Here is a 20,573-nt window from a genome sequence, read left to right as displayed (position 1 = left end):
CTGTATCTAATTCAGGGATACTTGAATGAAATTGATTTTTTTTCAAAGTAAAATATACAGAAGATCACTCTGAGCCTGAAAATACATCACTAATTATCTGTGGAGATTGACACCCAGTGCACCGACATTGCTGTTGCAAAGCCTGTTCTAACAAAAGCCTATTCAAATGACTATTTCTTTTCTTCAGGAAGGAACTCCGCACAGGAACTGTAAAACTCATGTCCTTATTCTTGTCCTACATGGGGGCAACATCTTAGATACAGGAGGAGGGGACCAGAACTGCAAGATGGCTGACATCAACACCTTCAGTTCCGTGTTCGAGAAGGTGACCCGAGCCCATTTCCCTGCTGCACTGGGCCACATCTTAATCAGGCTTGTCCACTGCCCAGCCATTTGTTTGGAGGCTTTCTCTCTTGTTTCCAAGTAAGTTAATTTGCATTCTAAGGCACAGCTTTGTCAAGTGTGGCCCTCCAGGGTCTGTGCTATTCGCAAGCTTTTTGATATGGTTATAGTGCTTTAATTGGCCAGGCATGGACTTCTGCAAGTCCACCTTACCCTCTTGCCCATTTCTTGCCCATTTCATTAGTAAGGACAGGGTCCTGTCCTTTTCTGGATGGATGCAACAGTAGAAACGAGGGTTATACGGTGACTCTGCCTTCCCATTCAGCACTCAGTGATGACTGCAGCTTTGTGCTAGGCTTTCCACTGGTGCCGAAATACTGTGGCTCCCATGGGAGGGTGCACACTGCTGGCTCAAGAAGTTGGTCAGGTCCTTGGTCTAGTACATGGACTGTGATGTGCAGGTACCATTAGGTACACCTAACGTATGTTGTCTCCACACCCCTTGGCTGCCCACATCCATCCTACGTTGGGTTGGTAAGATAATTCCAATGACTGATGTGTCCCCAGCTCCCACCCTCAATAGTTGTTCAGCTCCTGGGGATTTAAATAGGGATTCAGCTTATACTGTGTGACTAGCAGTTATGATGTAAACAATGGGTTATTGCTTGCTGTGTTTACACTTGAGTGTGGATTATATCATGACCAGTTTCAGACCCACAGAGCCCAATCCCAAAGTCTTTCCTTAAGGAGGCTCAAAAAGTAACTCCAAAGCCATGTAACTGCTCTGTAGCTATAATATCTATCAGTGTGGGCAGGGAAAACTTGAAATCATGTAAGCAATTAAGGTGCACAAATACCATTGACTTTTAACAGGTATTGTGCTCCTAAATCCCTTGGCTTTTAAAATCTACTTTATGGTCAATAATATCAGTAAAAAATCTTTACCAGCATCTATGTCCAGAAATATAATATTACCCATACATCCTTTGACACTTAAAAGAAATTTAAGATGTACAAATTGCTTTTAAAAATAAACTTCCACATCCCATAAGTGGGGAAGAAAACAGGCTGGATGAGCATTGATGTTCCTTTTCTCTAATATCTGACAACTGCTGTGAATAATCCGCAGTCACCATTTATCTTGCTTTAAAAGCTATGACAGCTAGATCTGCATGCCAGTGTCCCAGCTGGCACTGACAAATCTAACCTTGCATGCTCGTTGTTTAGATGTTGCAGTGCTGGACACGATAGAAGAATTTGGTAGATAATTTTCATTGTTTAAACAACTAAGATGGTTTATTGGTTTAGGAATAAAGTGGAAAGAGAATTCTGAGGAGTTAAAACAGAAATTATGATTAGTTTTGATGAACTCTCCTTAGCACTGGAAAAGCAGGAAGGAAGAAGCCTTTAACATGTATTAGTGGCTTGTGATCAGCCTTGTTGCTGGGGTAGAATTTAAATCTGAACATTTTTTTTTAACTCTCTAACACAACTAAAATGCACAAGCATTATAGTGTCTATTCACCTGCTAATGGCAGTTAATGTAACCTCAAAATGCTGTAGTGTTTTGCAGTACAGCATTCATTTATCATAATTAACTTTTGAGAATGCAAGATAAAGCAAGGGTTTGAATGAGCTATTAAGATGCTTTTTAGAACACCTATTGACTTTGGATGATGAAGGTACTGGCCTTACAAAGGAGGATTTGGTAGCATGAGAGGAACATTGGGTCTGACAGATTTTTCTTAACAGATGCTCTTGCTAGAGGATATAAATGGATATGGTGCTTTGTGCCTGTATTTATATTAGAGAGGGTGCTTCTCATGTTGATCGCTTCTTGGTGTATATAGCTATGAATCTGCGGTAAGTGGTTTCTGATTCCTGATTATGAATATGAAGGTCAACTCTTAGGCCAATAAAGTTAACCTTTGAACATCATGGGAATAGATTATAAAGTCACTTAATTGTTTATAGAACAAACATTTGCTTTTGATATCTATTTCTTCCTTGTTTGGGTATAGTCCTGATGGAGTGGTGTGATGGAAATACCACAGTCCAGGAGGGTTTAGACTTTTTCAGTGGATTATTTCCTTGTTGTGAAAGGAATTAGTGTGCTGAAATGAAGGATGTTCTTTCCTAGTCTATTTTTAGTTAATGGAATGCATGTAAAGCCTAATCCAGCACTTGTTGAGAATAATAGCAAAAGACTCTGACTGATTTCAATGGATACTGGATCCGGCCCATAGCTCCAATGAATTCATTGAACTAGAATGGACTAATCAGCAACAACAAGGTAGCAAAGCTTCCATTGACACAGCAATAGGGTATTCAAATATTGTGGCCATGAGCACAGTATGCTGGAATCTTGAGCTGGTTTATTTCTTTGACCAGCGGGAATGCCTAACTACTTTGCAAAACTCCATTCCAAACACATTAAAATGGCTTTGCTATGCAAGAACACGTGGGCTGGCGTCTTGGTCTCATGGATGGCTGTTGCGCTGTCCTAATCCTGGCCATCTGTTCACTCTGCCCTCTGCGTAGGGGGCGTGTTGGAGGTGATAAGGGGAATGGGCATGTCAAGGAGAGGCTAGCATGATTGCTGCAACTAGAGAAGTTTCAATCAGGAATTAGGTTATCTCTACTCTAGGGAATGATGGATAGATAGATTAACCAGTTTCACTTTTGTATCTAGTCACTTTGAGGTTCTTTTTTCATTGTTTATGTTGAGAAAAACACAAAAGATAAACAAAAAGCCCAAGTAGAGAAAAGCAATTTTGTTCTTTAAAAATCAATTTTGTTAACCAAATGTTGTTAGTAACATAGATTAGGAAACGCATGTCTTAAAAATAGATAATTTTTAGTTCAACTCCATCCTTGGAAGTATGCCACACAGTCGTCTGTCAGTGTAAACTTGTTTGTGAACATTGCATGACATAAAGTAGCGTCCATTTTAAAGATTGGGTGTAAAGCAGAGAGCATTTTGTTATTCCCCTTATATTTCTAGCTGCTAGGTCCAGTCTGAGGCACTGTTCTAAAGGAGAACTCCATTACTTTGTATAGTTAGCAATGACAGTGCTTTCAGTTTATAAAGTGACTGAAATAAAACATTAGTTCATATTTTTTCAAAAGAATCTTTCACAAAGATAGTTTAGTTCCTGCCCATCTTTCTGCAGGGCAATATATTATGCCTGGTTTGTACATCTAATCTATCAGATCATATTGTCGTTAAAGCCAGTAGCTTTCTGAGATTTCTTGTGGGAATTCTTCTGGACAGTGAAAATTGTTGTGCTATAAAACACACGCATAATATTTCAGAAGAAAAACAAGTCACCATGAAAAATTAAATGCAACTTTCAGTGAGATGATATTTAGCAATTACACCTCAGAGACAGGCTTAGTTCAATATTTACTGCACTCTTAAAGCAAAAACCAATCTTCATAACTTTAAGCTGCTAACTAGACATTAAAAATGGACACATCCTAAAGTGCCTATTCTGTGTGCTCATATAAAAATGTCTTCCCCTTGAATTAGTTTATCATGACTATTAACTTCAGCATTTATCATCATTGTAGTAGTAATAATTCCAGATGTGAGTTCCTTTCAGCACAGCTGTATGATGTGAGAGATGACATCCTGCAGCTCCTTCTGGAGAGGAAAGCTGGCGTTTGTAGTTAAGGCACTGGCCTGGGATCAGATGATCTGGGTTCAATTCCTGGATCTGCCACAGACTCCCTGTAGCGCCTCGGGCAAGTCAGTTCATCTCTTTGTGCCTCATTTCCCCACAAATTTGATTAACAGCGACATAAAGCAACTGCATTAGAAAAGGAACTCTTCTACTACTAACTTACCTGTTACAAAGCCTATAGAAATCAACAGAAAGACTTCAATGGACTTCAGGTCCTAACCTTAGGCCCTGATTCTGCAAAGGGAAGTTAATGGGACTTGGTGAAGGAGTAACAATCCCCTTGTAGGACTGGGGCTCTAATAGCAACCATGTAACAGATTTGATTTCCCTCTCTGCCAAAACCATCCTCCCACGTGGCATGCCCACACCAAGGAAACTAAGGCAAAGGGGGCCGATCCTGCCTCCTTAGCATCTGGTAGAAAAATTGCCGTTGACTTTAGTAAGGTTGGCTCTCCTATCATTGTAATGGTAGTTGATTTTCTCCCCAATTATATTCATATAATTCTGTTTGCCTGTGACATTAGACCAGGCAGCATTCCAAAAAGTAGGCTAGCTGTGTAAATATAGAATGTTCAGTAATGGGTTTAATTAAACCTCCTCCCTGTTTTCTCATGGTTGGGTGAAATGAATTCAGAAATAAATGATGTGGCTTTTCTTTGGTTTCATCCACAAAATTGCTTTGCAGTTATTGGCCTGGGACTCATGTCAAAACATATCCACTTCCCTAATTGCCCTTTTTTTGCTCATTATTTTTGCAGCACTGGAATTCCTTTATTAAATGACAGAAACTTTTCAAGTAAATAATTAGATTTTTCCTTATGTTTTTCCTTTTTCCCTCTTCTGTGCTTATAGCTTTTTTATTCAGTAAACAATATTTTCTAGGCCAATTTGACTCTAAACACTGAGAACCATGCTCTGTTCCCTTTAAGAAAAGAAAATTTGTGTTTGATGCAAGACAAAAGGAATGCAAATTTGCGGGGGGACCTGGCCTTTTTGATAGGTTAATCCAGTATCAGTAGAAGGCAGAGGGGAAGTAGATAGTATAGGAAATACCCCACTAATACTATTAAATCAGAGGTGCAAACCATGGGCCAAATTTTTTATTCTGCTATGGTCCTTTTGTGTCACTCTGCAAACACAATGGCTAGAAACCCAGCGTAGGAGGCCAGCTGGGAAATTCCACCATAAAGGGGGACTCCCTGGGTGAAATATAGTTGGCATAAATTGGCACTTCTGAGGTATAAAAAAAATGGAACATCCAAGATGATCCTGGGCCCATGTAACTGGACAGCTGGCAGTGTGTACTGAAAATCCTTACAGATTTCATGGGACAGCAACCTCAATAAAGGGATGATCCTGGGAAAATTTGGGCAGGTGGCAACCTTGGCAGCTGGGATATTAGCTTTATACCACCTGGCCTCACAGGCCCTACTGTGGGGGCCGGGCTGAAATTCTGTTCACCAATGCTGGAAGAACCCTTGGGACCATAGGCAAGGGTGCCAGGTAGAATTGCTCCTGAGTCTGCTCTAACTTACAGTGGAGGTCAGACTGGCTGACCTCCGAATCAGAGAGTAGTAAGAGTGGCAGAAAGCCCTCTTTGGCGAAGCACAGATTGGCCAAACCTAAGAATAAGGCTATTTTAAAAAGGCATATGATGTAATGATTTACCTGCGGTAAACAGACGCCGTTTCTATATAACTTACACATACAGCAAGGAGATACTAGAATCTTGATTCTTTAACCCTCAAAACACTGACTACTACCACTTAAGTCACAGGAGATTTCTTTTTGTAGCTGCTGGTATTTGGTCTCTTACCCATGATGTTAGCTAGCCACCAGAGGACATAGTCATTCATAGCCACAAAGCCAGTGCTGCTGAGTGTCTTGCAACTATTTAAGCTCTTATGCTGTCCTGCCTGAATCCCTGACACTTATGCAGTTGTATCAACGGGATCCAAAAGTCCAGAAACTTACCTGTCAACCTTTAGCAACTAAAGGGCTGATCCAACGCCCTTTTGTAGTCAGTAGAAAAACTCCAACTTACTTCAATGGGCATTAGACTGTAAAAAAACGAAATGTAATTATTTAAATATTTCCTTTTAGAGTTTGTTTCTGATTATTGCCATACTCTAAGTCAGTAATCAACATAATGGATGGACCATTTTCTATCCATACAAGATAATCAGTGTCACAGCAGTTTATACAATAAATGCTATAAATGAGCAAAGGGATAAAGATGCATTTTTTATAGTTGACTTGTATTGAAAACAGAGATATTTAGCTTGCCAGAACTGTTCATTATTTATTCAGCTGATAGCATATTGGAACCTGTTCTTGAAATGTTAATTTTATTTTTAATGAACTTAAAGTAATAATTTTGAGATGGTTCTGTTGTGGAAGATATATTTTCCTCATAAGTTATTGGGGGGAGGAGCATCGCTCTGGGAAACAATTAATATATTGTGGATGAAAATGGTATCTTATAGAACTCTGTATGGAGGGGCTAGATTGGTATTAAAGACTTGTGCCAGTGTCATTTTAAGAATAAAGGGAGAGCCAATAGGAGTTGGATGCCAAGATGTCATTTGTGCCTTTGAAAATCTGTTGTCCCTAAATGAGGAGTAGTTATCTAATTGAACCACCTGTAAATCCAGGTTTAGGCTTCCATCCTGCAAAAATACACAAGCATATGATTAGCTTTCTGCGTACAACTATGCTTGAAATTGGTGTGACTGCTTGCGTGCACAAAGTCAAGGGCATACTCTGTGCCTGATCAAGGCATTAATGCCTACAGACCTTTGTTTGAATAGATGCTGGTGACTAGTTAGCAACCCACTATGTATAACTGTCCTGTAGTGTTGTAAGCAGATCATGAGAGTCCCATTGTTCCTTGGAAAAGATGAAATGGGAACTAGAGCTGATTGGACAGTGGAATTTCCATCCTATGGGAAATTCTGACATGTAAAAACTGGTTTTCACTATGAATTGGAATGAAAAGGCAAAATTTCTTGTGGAACAGAAGCTCCCAAAATTGCTGATTCAGAAACATCACAATGTTTTGTTTTGGTAATGTCAAAACATTATCATATAGTATAAAATAATAAATATAAATGTAAGTCAAAATGGAATGTTTCAAACCTATCAAAGCAAAATGTTTCCTTTTGACACTTCTCCATTGAAAATTTTACCAGAATCGATACATCCCCACAATAAATTTCAATTTTGACAAAAGCAGATTTTTTCCAGTAGAAAACTGTTCCACCGAGAAATTTTCAACTAACTCTAAATGGAAGTGAGTTGAAGTGGGTAGTGTATGCCAGTATCTCTTTGATATTGAGCTATGTTCTTACTTTGTAAAAACCTTCCCTGTTGAAAACCAGAATCCTAACAGAATGGTACCACAGTAGAGAGATTCCACTAAAAATTAATTTCAATTGTACTCAATAAAGCTGAGGAAGGTTTTTGACAAGACTTTCTCCCCTCTAAGGAGCTTACAGTCTAAGTATAATACAAGAGACAACAGATGGATACAGACACCGAAGTATCTGAATGAATAAAGGTTGTCAGTGTTGGATGGGAAAAAATGGCTTGTTCTTATGTTCCGGAAGATGCTAAACCATGATGGAATAAGTTTAGATGAAGGGAAGCAAGTAGAAGGTTGGTAGTGCTGTATATTTCATTCTGGCTTGCTTTCACATTCTAATCTCCCATTCAAATGCTTCCTCTGATATTCGAAAGAAGACACTCTGTGTAAGTCCGAAAGCTTGTTTCTCTCACCAACAGAAGTCAATCCAATAAAAGATACTACGTCACCCACCTTGTCTCTCTCATAGCCTGGGATTAACACACTTATAACAACACATCTTCTCATAGTCTGCATTTTTATTTTAAGTGCAGCATTATCAACCCATTTCTGAAGCCTGAATTATGTGACATGCTTCAGTCTTATTGCTCTGATAGGAGTGAGTATTAAAATGTAACAGTGTAAGTAAAGTATATTCTCGTTTCCACCGAACTGCCACAAATTGATCCCTATGCATTGCATCACTGCTTGCAAATTCTTACTATTTTCCTATATTGAGTGCTTTTCCCCAGTCTTTGTGGTCTTGTAGAGATAGGGCTAGACTGTGTCCTTGTCTTTCTTGGCCCTGCAGGAAAGTAAAGATGCCCACCAACTTCTTTACTCTATTAGATCCATTGCGAAGCACAGTCCCTACTCTTCAGTTTCTCCCTCCTGTGAGCAAGAGGGTGGAGAAAGGAGGGAGAAACAGAATAACTGGCCAGACATGAGGAATATAGAAAACGGAACCCTTTCAAGATGCAGAGTAAGATTCTGAGTCATAATTCCTCCCCAGAGCTGCCCCTGGTTTAAAGCACTTATACTCCGCCCACTGTTCAAGGCTAGGGTTGCCAGGCATCCGGTTTTCAGTCGGAATGCCCATTCGAAAAAAGGGACCGTGGAGGCTCCGGTCAGTACTGCTGACTGGGCCCTTAAAAGTCCGCTTGGCTAAGGCAGGCTCACTCTGGCTCCCAGAAGCAGCCGGCATGTCCACACGGCCCCTAGGCACAGGGGCAGCCAGGGAGGTTCTGCATGCTGCCCCCACCCAAGTGTTGGCTCCGCAGCTCTCATTGGCCGGGAACCTGGGTCAATGGGAACTGTGGGAGCGGCGCAGAGCCACCTGGCCACGGCTCCACCTAGGGGACGCAGAAACATACCAGCCACTTCTGGGAGCTGCCAAAGATAAGTGATGCCCAGAGCCCGCACCCCCTCCTGCATGCTGAACCTCTCGGCCCCAGCTCGGAGCACCCTCCTGTACTCCAAACTCCTCAGCCCGGGGCCCCCACCACCTCCCACACCCCAACCCCCTGCACCCAAACTCCCTCCCAAAGCCTGCATCCCACACCCCCTACTGAATCCCAACCCCCTAGCCCATCCCAAAGCCCCTCCCACATTCTGAACCCCTTGGGCCCCACCTCCTCCCAGAGCCCTCTCCTGCACCCCACACCCTTCATCCCCAAAGCCCACAACCCCAGTCAGAGCCCTCACCCCCTTCCACACCCCAACCCCCAGCTTGGTGAAAGTGAGCAAGGGTTGGGGAGAGAAGGGGCAGGACAAGGGTGTTTGGTTTTCTGCAATCAGAAAGTTGGCAACCTTATTCAAGGCTAAGCCTCCAGGGACAATTCTAGTCCATAGATACTTAAGCACTATGGGGGCTGATTCTTATTTGTGCTGCATCTTGCGTGTGTTGCTCACACCAGTGCAAAGTGGGTGTAAAAATGCTACCATATTGGATAGCTAGCATTCCATACTCTCTTTGTACAGGTGCAAATGACTGAACAAGGACAGTGGTGAATCAGACTCTATAGATCTCTTAACAGATTGTGGAAAACATTCATTTATTGGTGGTCTTTGCAAAGCACAGCTTCTGGCCCAAACATTAGATCTGTATATTCATAGATGAAGGCCAGAGGGGGACCACTATGATCATCTAGTCCGACCACCCATAGAATTTTCCCCAGAATCTGGATTAAAGCGTATCTTTTACTAATGCACAGAGTGGAATTCTGTAGTGCTGGAAAAAGCCCATAGAATGATATGGCCTGGTGATTTTAAATGCCTTTTATGGCACCCTTAAGTGTCTTTTCTAAGCCAGCATTTCTGAGCAGCTAACCAGCCAGATGCTATCTTTGATGCATCTCAATGGACTCACAAAGGACTTGGGTTCTGGATGATGGAACAGTGTTGTGAATATATTGAAAGGACAGGACATCCATACATGTAACCACGTTGGGCTCCGTTTGGTTCTGTAAGATCTCCACAGAGAATGTGAAATTGAATGGAATCTGATAGAAAGCACCTAGAACTTCTGGGCTCAGTTGTTTCTTCCACCAAAGAGTAAAAACAGTGGAGGGTTTTCGAGCATGCCTGTATACATGAGACTAATCCAGATGAAAAGGCTGATCATAACATTACAGTTTAGTAGATATTGGCTATGTCTCCATGGCCCTGCAGTCTGCATCATGAGGATGAGAGTTGTAGAGCACGCTGGCTGCTGTGCTTTCTAACTCCCTTGCGCAGATGTTGCTGATATGAGTGTAGTTTGTGGTTAGTGTGAACTAGCTGCCTTTTAGTTCACGCTAGCAGTATCCACATTCCGGGGGCGAGGGGGGTTACAGCATAGCACGCTGCAGTTCACACCCTCATAGTCGGAACTGCAGGGCCCTGGAGACAAGCCCTTCAATGTGTATAAACATAATACTGTGTAAAATGCACAAGGAAAAGTGAAAATGGTTTCTGTTTTAATTTATACCTCATTGTTCTGAACAATAATGACATACTTAATATGGCAATCACAACTGGAAAGGAATGAGGCCCAGTGCTTAGGGCACTAGTTTGGGACTGAGGGGACCCATCTTCAATTTACTCCTCTGCCACAGGCTGCTGTTTGACCTTGGGCAAGCTATTTAGTTTCTCTTCTCTATGCCTCAGTTCCCATCTGTACAATGGGGATAATAGCATCTCCCTACCTCACAGGGGGTCATGAGAATAAATACTGTAAATATGGCGAGTTGCTCAGATACTATGGTAATGGGGAACATATAACTAACTACCTGAAATAATAAGATATGACTAAATTTTCAGAAATTAGCTTTTCTAATCATAAAATGAAAACCAGTTGATTTAAATGTAAGTTGTCCAGTACAGATATTCATAATAAACTGGTGTATACGTCAATTTAACAGAGTCGTGGGAAAATTTACTTATAAGTTACAAAGCAATCCACAGAGTGTATGCCAAAATAATGGACTAATGGAATTGTTTCAATGAAACCCTTGTAAAAATGAATCTTGCACTCTTTAGATGTATCCACTCATCTTGACAAATTTCTTCAATGGATTCAAAGGCAGCTTCTATTGTCCCTTTTTATTTCTGCTATGAGCCCATATTGTTTTCTCCGCCCCCCCCCCACCTCCCAAATTTCCAGAAGAATGAGTGCAAATTATAGAAGGATTAATCATCCTGGTGCTGAAAAGACAAAAGGAACTTATTCCAAAAGATAGTAAAAAATGGTTCATTGGCACAGTTAAAATTACAAATCTCTTGTCATCCCAAAACCTAGTTATTTGCCGGCTTTCCTTACAATGAAAGATGTAAACCACTCACTTGCATTGACAGCACATTTCTACTTTAAGACATATATGATGGCAAAATACCAAAGAATACCTAACGGTAATCAATAGCTCGAGAACAGGTCCGCCATCAATATTCCCATACCTCTCCTCTGCTTCATTTTTCTCAGTTTTCTGTTAGTTTAGTCAGTTATAGTCCTTCTACCTAATCCAAGACTCGAAAAAGCAGTTAGCTTTTACAGAATAGAAAGGTTTCAGAGTAGCAGCCGTGTTAGTCTGTATCCGCAAAAAGAAAAGGAGTACTTGTGGCACCTTAGAGACTAACCAATTTATTTGAGCATAAGCTTTCGTGAGCTACAGCTCCACATACAGTTTCCACTGAATGCATCCGATGAAGTGAGCTGTAGCTGATCATCTTTTGCATATGGTTGCTCATTTGTAGAAACGACAGATTAGTTTTCCTTTTGTTTGTCTAAAACTCAGGAGTTATTTCCTGAGAGCACTTCATAATCCTGCCTTTCCATTGTCCCCCATTTGAAGGGACGATACTCATTTTAACTCCCAAAGTTATCAGTGTGCCATGCACATTTGACGTCCTTTCAGTTTTATGACTGAAACTTATTTACATCAAAAGTAAAGAATCGTGAAACTGAGGCTACAGAAAGGATCGTTTAAACTAAAGCAATAGATCCCACAGCATCTTAAGTTTCCTGCATGACTCGATTTTTTGTGTCCCTTGTTTTGGGTCTTTGTCAAACATGGCATCCGCATTTGGGCCTTGGCAAGTTGAGAAGTATATTTGTACTTACTGTCATGGTGGTATGATGCCATGGTGGGACTGGAAAAAGGAGGTCAGGTTTCAGGATGGACCTTGTTAGGTGTGACAGGTGGAGCTCAGGAACGTGAGCTGGTGGCCAAGCGCAGGCTACAACCAGCCAAACCCAGGTCTCCCGGCACGTTCAGTAAAGATCTCTTTCCTGAAATTCTGCCTGCTGCCTTCTGCATCGCTTATCGCCGACGGACTAAGCATGAAGTCTTGGAATTCTAGAAATTTTCCCTACAGTGCAGGAATTGCTTTATTGGTCAGCAGAATTTTAAGATGATGCCTCAACCTGTGTAATTTATCTGGAAAGCCAAAATTTGACACACCACTTTATTCATATGGTGAACACTACATTGAAAAGTTGGAAATGCACTCTGAAATGCAGGGACTAGCTTTCAGAGTGTCTATCACATGGCAGGACCCGCGCTTTGTCCTGCAAATATGCATGCCCTCCATGCCCTGCAAATATGGCTGCAGTCCTGTGAGACAGTGCCATTAATAAAACTCAGGAGAAACCATATGAGAAGCAGAGAGAAAGCTTTCTTGGTTGAGAGGGCTCCAGAGAAGAATAGATTAGAGTGATCCAGCATCTAGCCATTTTAAGCTAGCTGCAGGCCCCATTCTTTAATAAAGATTCCCCACCATAACTGGAATGATTAAAAAAGAGAGAGAAGAGCCCAATATTCTATGAAGTCCACCATGGAGTTCACTCTGCAGAGGTAATTTACTTGTGCTGCACTTACATGCTACAATGATGGGTCCTAAAAATAAAACCCTAAGGTTTGATTTATATTTTTAAAAGCACTTTGAGGTCCTCTAATGAGTGCTCTGCACTCAAGCACATTAGTGTTTAATGTGAACTCTTTTCTCTAGGAGTCCAGTGCCCTGAGTTATCCTCCCTGTTAGAAGGGTGACCCAAACAACAGGCACAATGCAAACTGCATCCAGCAGGTGGTATACATTCAAAAAAGCCACAAATCCAGTGATTACAGTGCAAGTACATTGTAGCTCAGTGAAGTACAAGGTTGAATGCCACGATCCATGATGTGTGTTAATAACTTCAAATTACTAACTCTCATTAGTTTCAAGACATTTCTTTCCTCTTTCAACCAAATAAAGGAGGTGTTTGATTTTTCCCCATCCCCCATGTGAAAGATTTCCCATCTTCCCATTGAGTGCTAGATTTCCACCCCCCCACACACACACACTGTCCTAATTTATTCTCTTTAATAAGATATAGACTTTCTTGTAGATGGCAAATGGATGTAAGCTCCATTATGTCTTTTTTTTTCATGCCTTGTAAAAGTTCTCTGACGTTTATTATGAGGATAAAATTTTTAATATGCTCTTAGTTGAGGAGCGTGCTTTGTCAGCACAGCAGCCAGTAATGCAATAAAGAGAGATGAGATATTTCAAGCCCTTAACTGCATTGCAAGGAGTAATATTCTTCTGCATGGTGATAGGATGCTTTTTATAAATAACTACAGTTCTGGCATTCCAGAGCAATGCTGCAATCTGTATCCCAAGTTGTCGCAGGTCGTTGTAGCTCAAACACTCGCAGCTGGTCTGCTAAGAAGGCTGTAGCCACGTTACACCCTATTAAAGCGATACCCAATAAAAATGGAAAGGCATCATTTTGCAATATACTGTAACATGATCTAAACAAACAATACAACAACAATCATTTTGCAAAACAATGGCCCATTTGATTCCCTCATGCATTTAAGGTAAACTCTACATTGGTAAATAGGACTCCTGCCATTACATACAGTTAACCTGAATAAGAGCTCTGTGTAGGCTCAAAAGCTTGTCTCTCTCACCAGTAGATGCTGGTCCAATAAAATATATTACCTCATGCACCTTGTCTCTCTAATATCCTGGGAGAAATGCAACCACATTACTGCATATTCTCGACAGTGAGCAGATAGTTGGTAACTACTCAGCCATATCATAGGACATACCCTCAGGAAATGATAAACCTTCCCAAGATCTTTGCCCTGTTTTCAAGGGACACTACCAAGGATCTACACTGGGTAGGAGTTTTCAGATATTGCAATCCATTGATGCTGAATTGTCATGGTTATTGTTTGATACCAAGCAGGCCAATTTAGGATAGTTCCAGTACATGCAATCAGAGATCTGATATAATGCTATGTTTCAATGGTGCCTTTCAAACAAAAAGTGTTTCATGTTGCTTTCTAGCCAGTTAGTTTTCTCCTGTAAATCAATCAATCTAAACTCTCTGGGGCAGGGATCATCTCTGGGGGCAGGGATCATCTTTTTGTTCTGTGTTTCTATAGCACCTAGCACAAGGGGATCCTGGTCCGTGACTGGGTTTCTAGGTGGTATGGTATTACAAATACATTAATTAATTAATTAATAGCAAGGCTCTAGCCCTTTGTGACTAAGTTGATATAAATAGGCATAACTCTGTTGAAATCATTAGAGCTACACTGCTTTACATCAGCTGAATATATTGCCCAGCCTCTATTGTATTAAACTTCTATGCATCTAGCTCCAGCTAACCTAACCCAAACACACTTGTGAAATTTTAGATGAGGAAGTATGGGCATTTATGGCTATATCAGTGGTCTGTGTTTGGTCTAAGACATCTAAGACCTAGAGGTATAATGGCCTACCTAAAAGATAGACTTGTTTTCTAATGCTCAGTATTTTCATGGTTTAAAATATCTGTAAGCCTTTTAAATTACCAACAGTGAGAGAAAGTGACAAAGGAATTGAGAACACCTGTTCTTACTTGTCAATCAATAGCCCTTAGCCTTGCTTTAAATTCAGTAGAGGGGATATTATGTAATACACTATTCCCACAGTGTTGTTACTGCCATCATAATGTATCACATGAATTCTCTGAGCCTGAAGATGTGAGCTAATATGTACTTTTAAATGAAAGGTGCAAATAAGATTCATGTAACAAAGCACCTAATGACTTGTGCTACTATTGCCTTCTGCAAACCGACTATTTTTATGGCAGTTCCATTTCCAGCTAAAGATCAGTCATCAGATTTTCTTTTCCTGTAGCTCTCAAGTACACACTGTGACCCAGTTGTACATGGTGGCTAGGGTGACCAGACAGCAAGTGTAAAAAATCAGGACGGGGGTGGGGGGTTAATAGGAACCTATATAAGAAAAAGCCCCAAATATCGGGACATCTGGTCATCCTAATGGTGGCTATCATAAAGTTAAGCACAGTCTACCAAGGGAATCTCTCTAATTAACTAGCTACTAGCATATATGATGGCATCCTTAGTCTTCGAATTCAGTCCTCTGAATTCAGACAAGCAGTGAAGTCCAGGGGTGGCTCATGTATAGAGGGTATTGAGGCAGTACCCCACCTAAGTGTGTGTGAGAGAGACTAACTACATACCACAAATACAGCAAAGCTGTAGCAGGAAGCTATAGATTTGCTGTGCTGCAATTTGTGTTTAGTAGCAGGGCGTTCGCCACAGCCCCATGTGTAGACCACGAAGTCAAGGTCTGACAGGAAACAAAGCCACAGCGATCTTCAATGGGGCTCAGGGCACTGGACGTACTGCCCAAGCTACAGGGTACAGTGACTGTAGAAATAGAGTGCTCCCCTAGGGCGGGTCAGGGAAGTGGCAGGCAGTACGACCGGGTTGGGCAGCAGGCTCTCGCTCCCTCTCTGGGACTCCGCTGGCTATGGCTGTGTGACGGCAGCAGAGCTGCTGGACAAGGCCTCGCCAGGCGGGGCAGGAGGAAGAGGCAGAGAGAGCGAACGCCATAGCGGAAGAAGAGGAGGATCCTGGGAAGGTGGTCTAGACCCAGGACTGGCCAAGGTAACGAAGGACCCTGGGTGGCATAGGAGGGTCTCGTTCCTAGGGCAGATCCTCCCTTCTCCATGTTTGCAGGTGGTGCCATGGCCACGAGTGGGCATGGTTGTTTTGTTTTGTTTTCTGCTATGCCCCACTTTCCCCGATGTCCATGGTTTGTCTCACTGTAAGAGTGAGTTCCACAGTCTGTTGGAAAAAAGGGAGGGAATTCCTCTCTCTCCTGGGTGCTTCACGTTGCTTATGGGTGGTTTTAATATATATTGAGAGCTGTAGGAGCTGGAGCTCCTTTCACATATAATTCAATTCAGCATGCATTTAAACCTATGGAAAGCCTCCTGTCGACTTCAGTGGGAGTTGAATTAAGCCCTTACCTAGCACTTTTCAACCATATTATTATGTATTGTTTTGTTAGGAAGAGATGAGTCTTGAGATTTAGGATTTTGGATGAAAGTGGCTGATCTGTGAGGACTTTCTCAGCTGGTTTGTTGGGGGAAGCTTGTTTTCCAGGGTAGTGTTAGTGGTGATCAAAAGCTGCTTCAGCAAAATATTGTCATATTGTATTAAGTCCCGATTCTGCAAGCCCTTATGCCCATATGTTTGCAGGATTGGACCCTAGGTTTGTATAATAGGAATTGAATTTTTAAAAAGGGAAGAGTCAGTCTTCTTTGAGTAGTGTCCCTGTGGGTGCTCTGCTTCAGGTGTGCATGTCTTCAATTGGAGATTTTTGTCAGCAGTGTCTGTTTGGGCTGCGCATGCACCGAAGGTATCCTGATGCCCCCCAAGTGGTAAAGATATACAGGGTTGGAACAGACAAATCTCCTCAGTTCATTCTCGACTGCCTCAGCCAGAGATGGAGTGTACAGCTGCATTCGCTTGCAGTTGTACTTTGACTAGTTTGTCGCCCATTTTGTTCTTTTATAGTTTATACTTTTTGTGTCTTTAATTAGTTAGTGCAGAGCCTTTTGGGGGGAGGGTTTCCATTAGTTGAGGCTTTCGCCTTCTGCTCCCCCACCCCTCATTTCAGGGCGATACTTGAAGTCTGCATTGCTATTGGGGTATGCTGAAGTCCCATGCTTCAAACATCGACTCACTTGCCAGGAGTCCTTCCCAGTTAATGACGGCCATATATCCACTATATCCCCTGCCTTGGGGATAGACACATGGCCAGATCTACACAAGTTTCAAAAGCCACTTGAGGAGCGACAGGGAGCTAAAACTTTGTCTTCTAATGATGGAACACTCCCTCTTCCCAGCTTCAGATCCTTCCCCAGAGATTCCTCCCTCCTATACCACGGGCTCAGAGTGCCCTGTTGTCCTCCACAGCTTGCTCACCCTCCAGACATGAAGCGGTTACAGACTTGGAAGACTTCATCCAGGAGATGCATCAAATCTCCTCAGGGAGAACTTTCTTCTAGCAGACCTACCACACCAGAGAACCCCATACCCTTGGAAGGTTTCCACGGAGGCTTGGAGATCAAAGTCCTCTAGTGTATCAAAGTCGCAGGGTTCCCATCGCTCAGTACCAAAGCACCCCTCCCCCCAGTACCATCAAAACATGAGCAGAATACTAGAGGTAAGGACCCTGCACCTAAGAAGTCAGTACCACCCGCGTTGACAATTCATCTGATGTTGATGCCACTCTTGGTACTGCAGCCTTCTTCCTCTGGAGCTCACCAGGTCTAGGCATGAGCCCACCCAGTACCACAGGAGTTCAGATTCTCCAGGGACCTATTATTTGTCTCTGATGAGCCAGAGTCTCCTCTACTGAGTTCAGTTAGACTCCCAGTACCACAGCCTTCATTAGCACTGGCACTGCATGGTTCCCCAGTACCCACACGGCCTGATAGGCAGATCCAACATCTGCTCCACCATTATTCTACATGGATGAGAGCTCTTCAGACTCTCCTGAAATTATTCAGCCCACGAACTCTTTGCGACCTCCACGACCTTGATGAGTTCAACATCCTCCCTGTTATGGCCAATCTTGGATGCCTCCCCTGTTTTCTTATGGGCCACCTCAATGGGACCCTTGGGCATTATATCATCAGCAATTTCCCAAGGCATCTAGCACTCCTGTGGAACACCAGAGATAGCGCTCCTAGGCTTCAAAGATTGCCTCTGTAAATACACAACTTGGCACTTGGAAACAGAGCTCTTGAGAGAATCCAACTGAGAAGTCGGCTTTCTTCTTGTACGAAGTGAGTTGTTTGGGGCCACAAACCACTTTTAATTAAAATAACTCTTCCTCCAACACCAAACACTGGGTTCTTCTGGTTCATGTCTTCAGATTGTTGTTACATCTTCAACTGCATGGGCTGCAAACTTCATCATTGGCAGCATTAATGAGAAATTAGCAAAGCATCAAAGGCCATGATAGACTCCTGCACAACAGAGTTACTTCAGTATTATCCCTTTCCTCTCTAGAGACTGGCTTTGGTTAATGAAATCATCCTCCCTTGCTGAGTGAGCATATGTTTGCCTTTCCCTATTCTAAATTTCAATTGCAGGCTGTCTCTGCAGAGACAGGGCGATAGCCATTCTATTCTTACTTAGTAGTAAGCATTTATTTTTCTCTTTCACTGTTTCATCCCTGATATGAATATTTTAAACAATAGTGCAGTAATGTATTTAAGATTGCGGGAGGGTGGAAGATGGATACATGCTATGGGCCTGATTCCCCTCCACTCCATGCATCTGATGAAGTGGGTTCTAGCCCATGAAAGCTCATGCCCAAATACATTTGTTAGTCTCTAAGGTGCCACAAGGGCTCCTCGTTGTTTTTGCTGATACAGATTAACACGGCTACCCCTCTGAAACCTGTCACTTCTGTGTAAATCTGGAATAACTACATTGAATTCAATGGAGGCGTAGTCTACACTGGGGGAGGGTGGGATCGATCTAAGTTACGCAACTTCAGCTACGTGAGTAACATAGCTGAAGTCGATGTACTTAGACCTACTCACTGCAGTGTCTTCACCGCAGTGAGTCGACTGCTGCTGCTCCCCCATCGACTCTGCCTGAGCCTTTCGTGGCTCTGGAGTGCAGGAGTCGACGGGAGAGCTCTTGGGGGACGATTTATCATGTCTAGACTAGACACGCTAAATTGACCCCTGCTAGATTGATCACTGCTTGCCGATCCAGCAGGTAGTATAGACATACCTGGAGTTACACTGGTGATAGTGAGAGGAGAATCAAACTTTATGTTGGGTTTCTTTCTTTCTTCTGTTTCTGAGCAAAGTTTGAGAACTCATTTTTGTTGGTTTCCTCCAGCACTTCGATTTAAGAAATGGTTGCTTTTACAGCATGCCACAGATTTGGTCTCTTTGTAAAAAGTAATACAGTATGTTGCTCCAAACTATGCATTTAAGTATGATGGAGGACAGGATTAAAATTCCAAATGATCTGGACAAACTGGCGAAATGGTCTGAAGTAAATAGGATGAAATTAAATAAGGACAAATGCAAAGTACTCCACTTAGGAAGGAACAATCAGTTGTGCACACACAAAATGGGAAATGACTGCCTAGGAAGGAATGCTGTGAAAAGGGATCTGGGGATAATATTGGATCACAAGCTAAATATGAGTCAACAGTGTAACACTGTTGGCAAAAAAAGCGAACATCATTCAGGGATGTATTATTAGGAGTGTTGTGAGCAGGACATGAAGTAATTCTTCTGCTCTATTCTGCACTAATTAGGTCTTAACTGGAGTATTGTGCCCAGTTCTGGGCACCACATTTCATGAAAGATGTGGACCAATTGGAGAAAGTCCAGAGAAGAGCAACAAAAATGATCAATGGTCTAGAAAACAAGATCTATGAGGGAAAATTGAAAAAATTGGGTTTCTTTAGTCTGGAAAAGAGAAGGCTGAAGGGGTACTTAAGTTTTCAAGTACCTAAAGTTGTTACAAGGAGGAGGGAGAAAATTTGGTCTCTTTAACCTCTGAGAATAGGACAAGAAGCAATGGGCTTAAATTGCAGCTAGGAAGGTTTAGGTTGGACATTAGGAAAAAATTCCTAACTGTCAGGGTGGTCAAGCACTGGAATAAATTGCCTATGGAGGTTGTGGACTCTCAGTCATCTGAGATTTTTAATAGCAGGTTAGACAAACACCTGTCAGGGATGGTCTAGATAATACATAGTCCTGCCTTGAGTGCAGGGACTGGACTAGAAGACCTCTCGAGGTCCCTTCTGGTCCTATACTTCTATGATTCTATAATCTATCCATATTGGCAGTCTTCGCTTGTGTTTGTGTGAAAACATATTGTAGGCATAGAAGGAGTCTGATGACAATAATAATACCGCCAAGCTCTTACATAGTGTTTTTGATCTATAGATCCTGTAGCTCCTTACATGGAGATCATATTCTCCATTTTACAGATGGGGAAATGAAGGCACAGAGAGGTGAAGTGACTTGCCCAAGGTCACTCTGTCAGGAGTCAGGCATTCGAATCCAGGTCTCTGGAGTCCAGTGTTCTGTTCGCTGGAATATGGTGCCTCCTCATAATCTGTTTTCATGGAATGGTTGTGACTTCCTATTGCCACATCATTTAGAAGCATTCCCTTGATTTGCATCCAGTTGATCATCCCAATGTCCTTTCCAAAGAGGTACGTCACCTTCTGATTCTGAGGCACTATATAACGGGGCTAGCTAGGCCCTTAAAAATAACAAAAGAGGAGAATGGGAACAAATTAGTGATTTAAACAAAGGTATTTGACCTGCAGTCTAATCTCAGCCATTATGCTGAATCCCTATGTGGTCTTGGTAGGTTTTCTTTGCCTGA

The 20,573-nt window shown here is 42.2% G+C and overlaps 1 protein-coding gene across 11 annotated transcripts in view; it reads left to right on the top strand.

The window, feature by feature from the left end:
* The window catches only part of PITPNM3 (PITPNM family member 3), a 357,658-nt gene that overhangs the window by 243,484 nt on the left and 93,601 nt on the right, over positions 1–20,573 (top strand). For all 11 annotated transcript variants that reach the window (XR_012155383.1, XM_073315258.1, XM_073315263.1 and 8 more), the window contains one exon: positions 188–423. Coding sequence is in view for 10 of the 11 variants with exons in the window: in XM_073315258.1 (XP_073171359.1) it covers positions 188–423 (236 nt within the window). In the remaining variant the exon portion in view is untranslated. The remainder of the gene's footprint in view (positions 1–187; positions 424–20,573) is intronic.

This window comes from Lepidochelys kempii, chromosome 17 (genome assembly GCF_965140265.1).
Source record: "Lepidochelys kempii isolate rLepKem1 chromosome 17, rLepKem1.hap2, whole genome shotgun sequence".
Taxonomy (NCBI): Eukaryota; Metazoa; Chordata; order Testudines; family Cheloniidae; genus Lepidochelys; species Lepidochelys kempii.
Note: the sequence above shows the minus strand (reverse complement) of the source record. Positions and strands in the feature narration are given on the sequence as shown.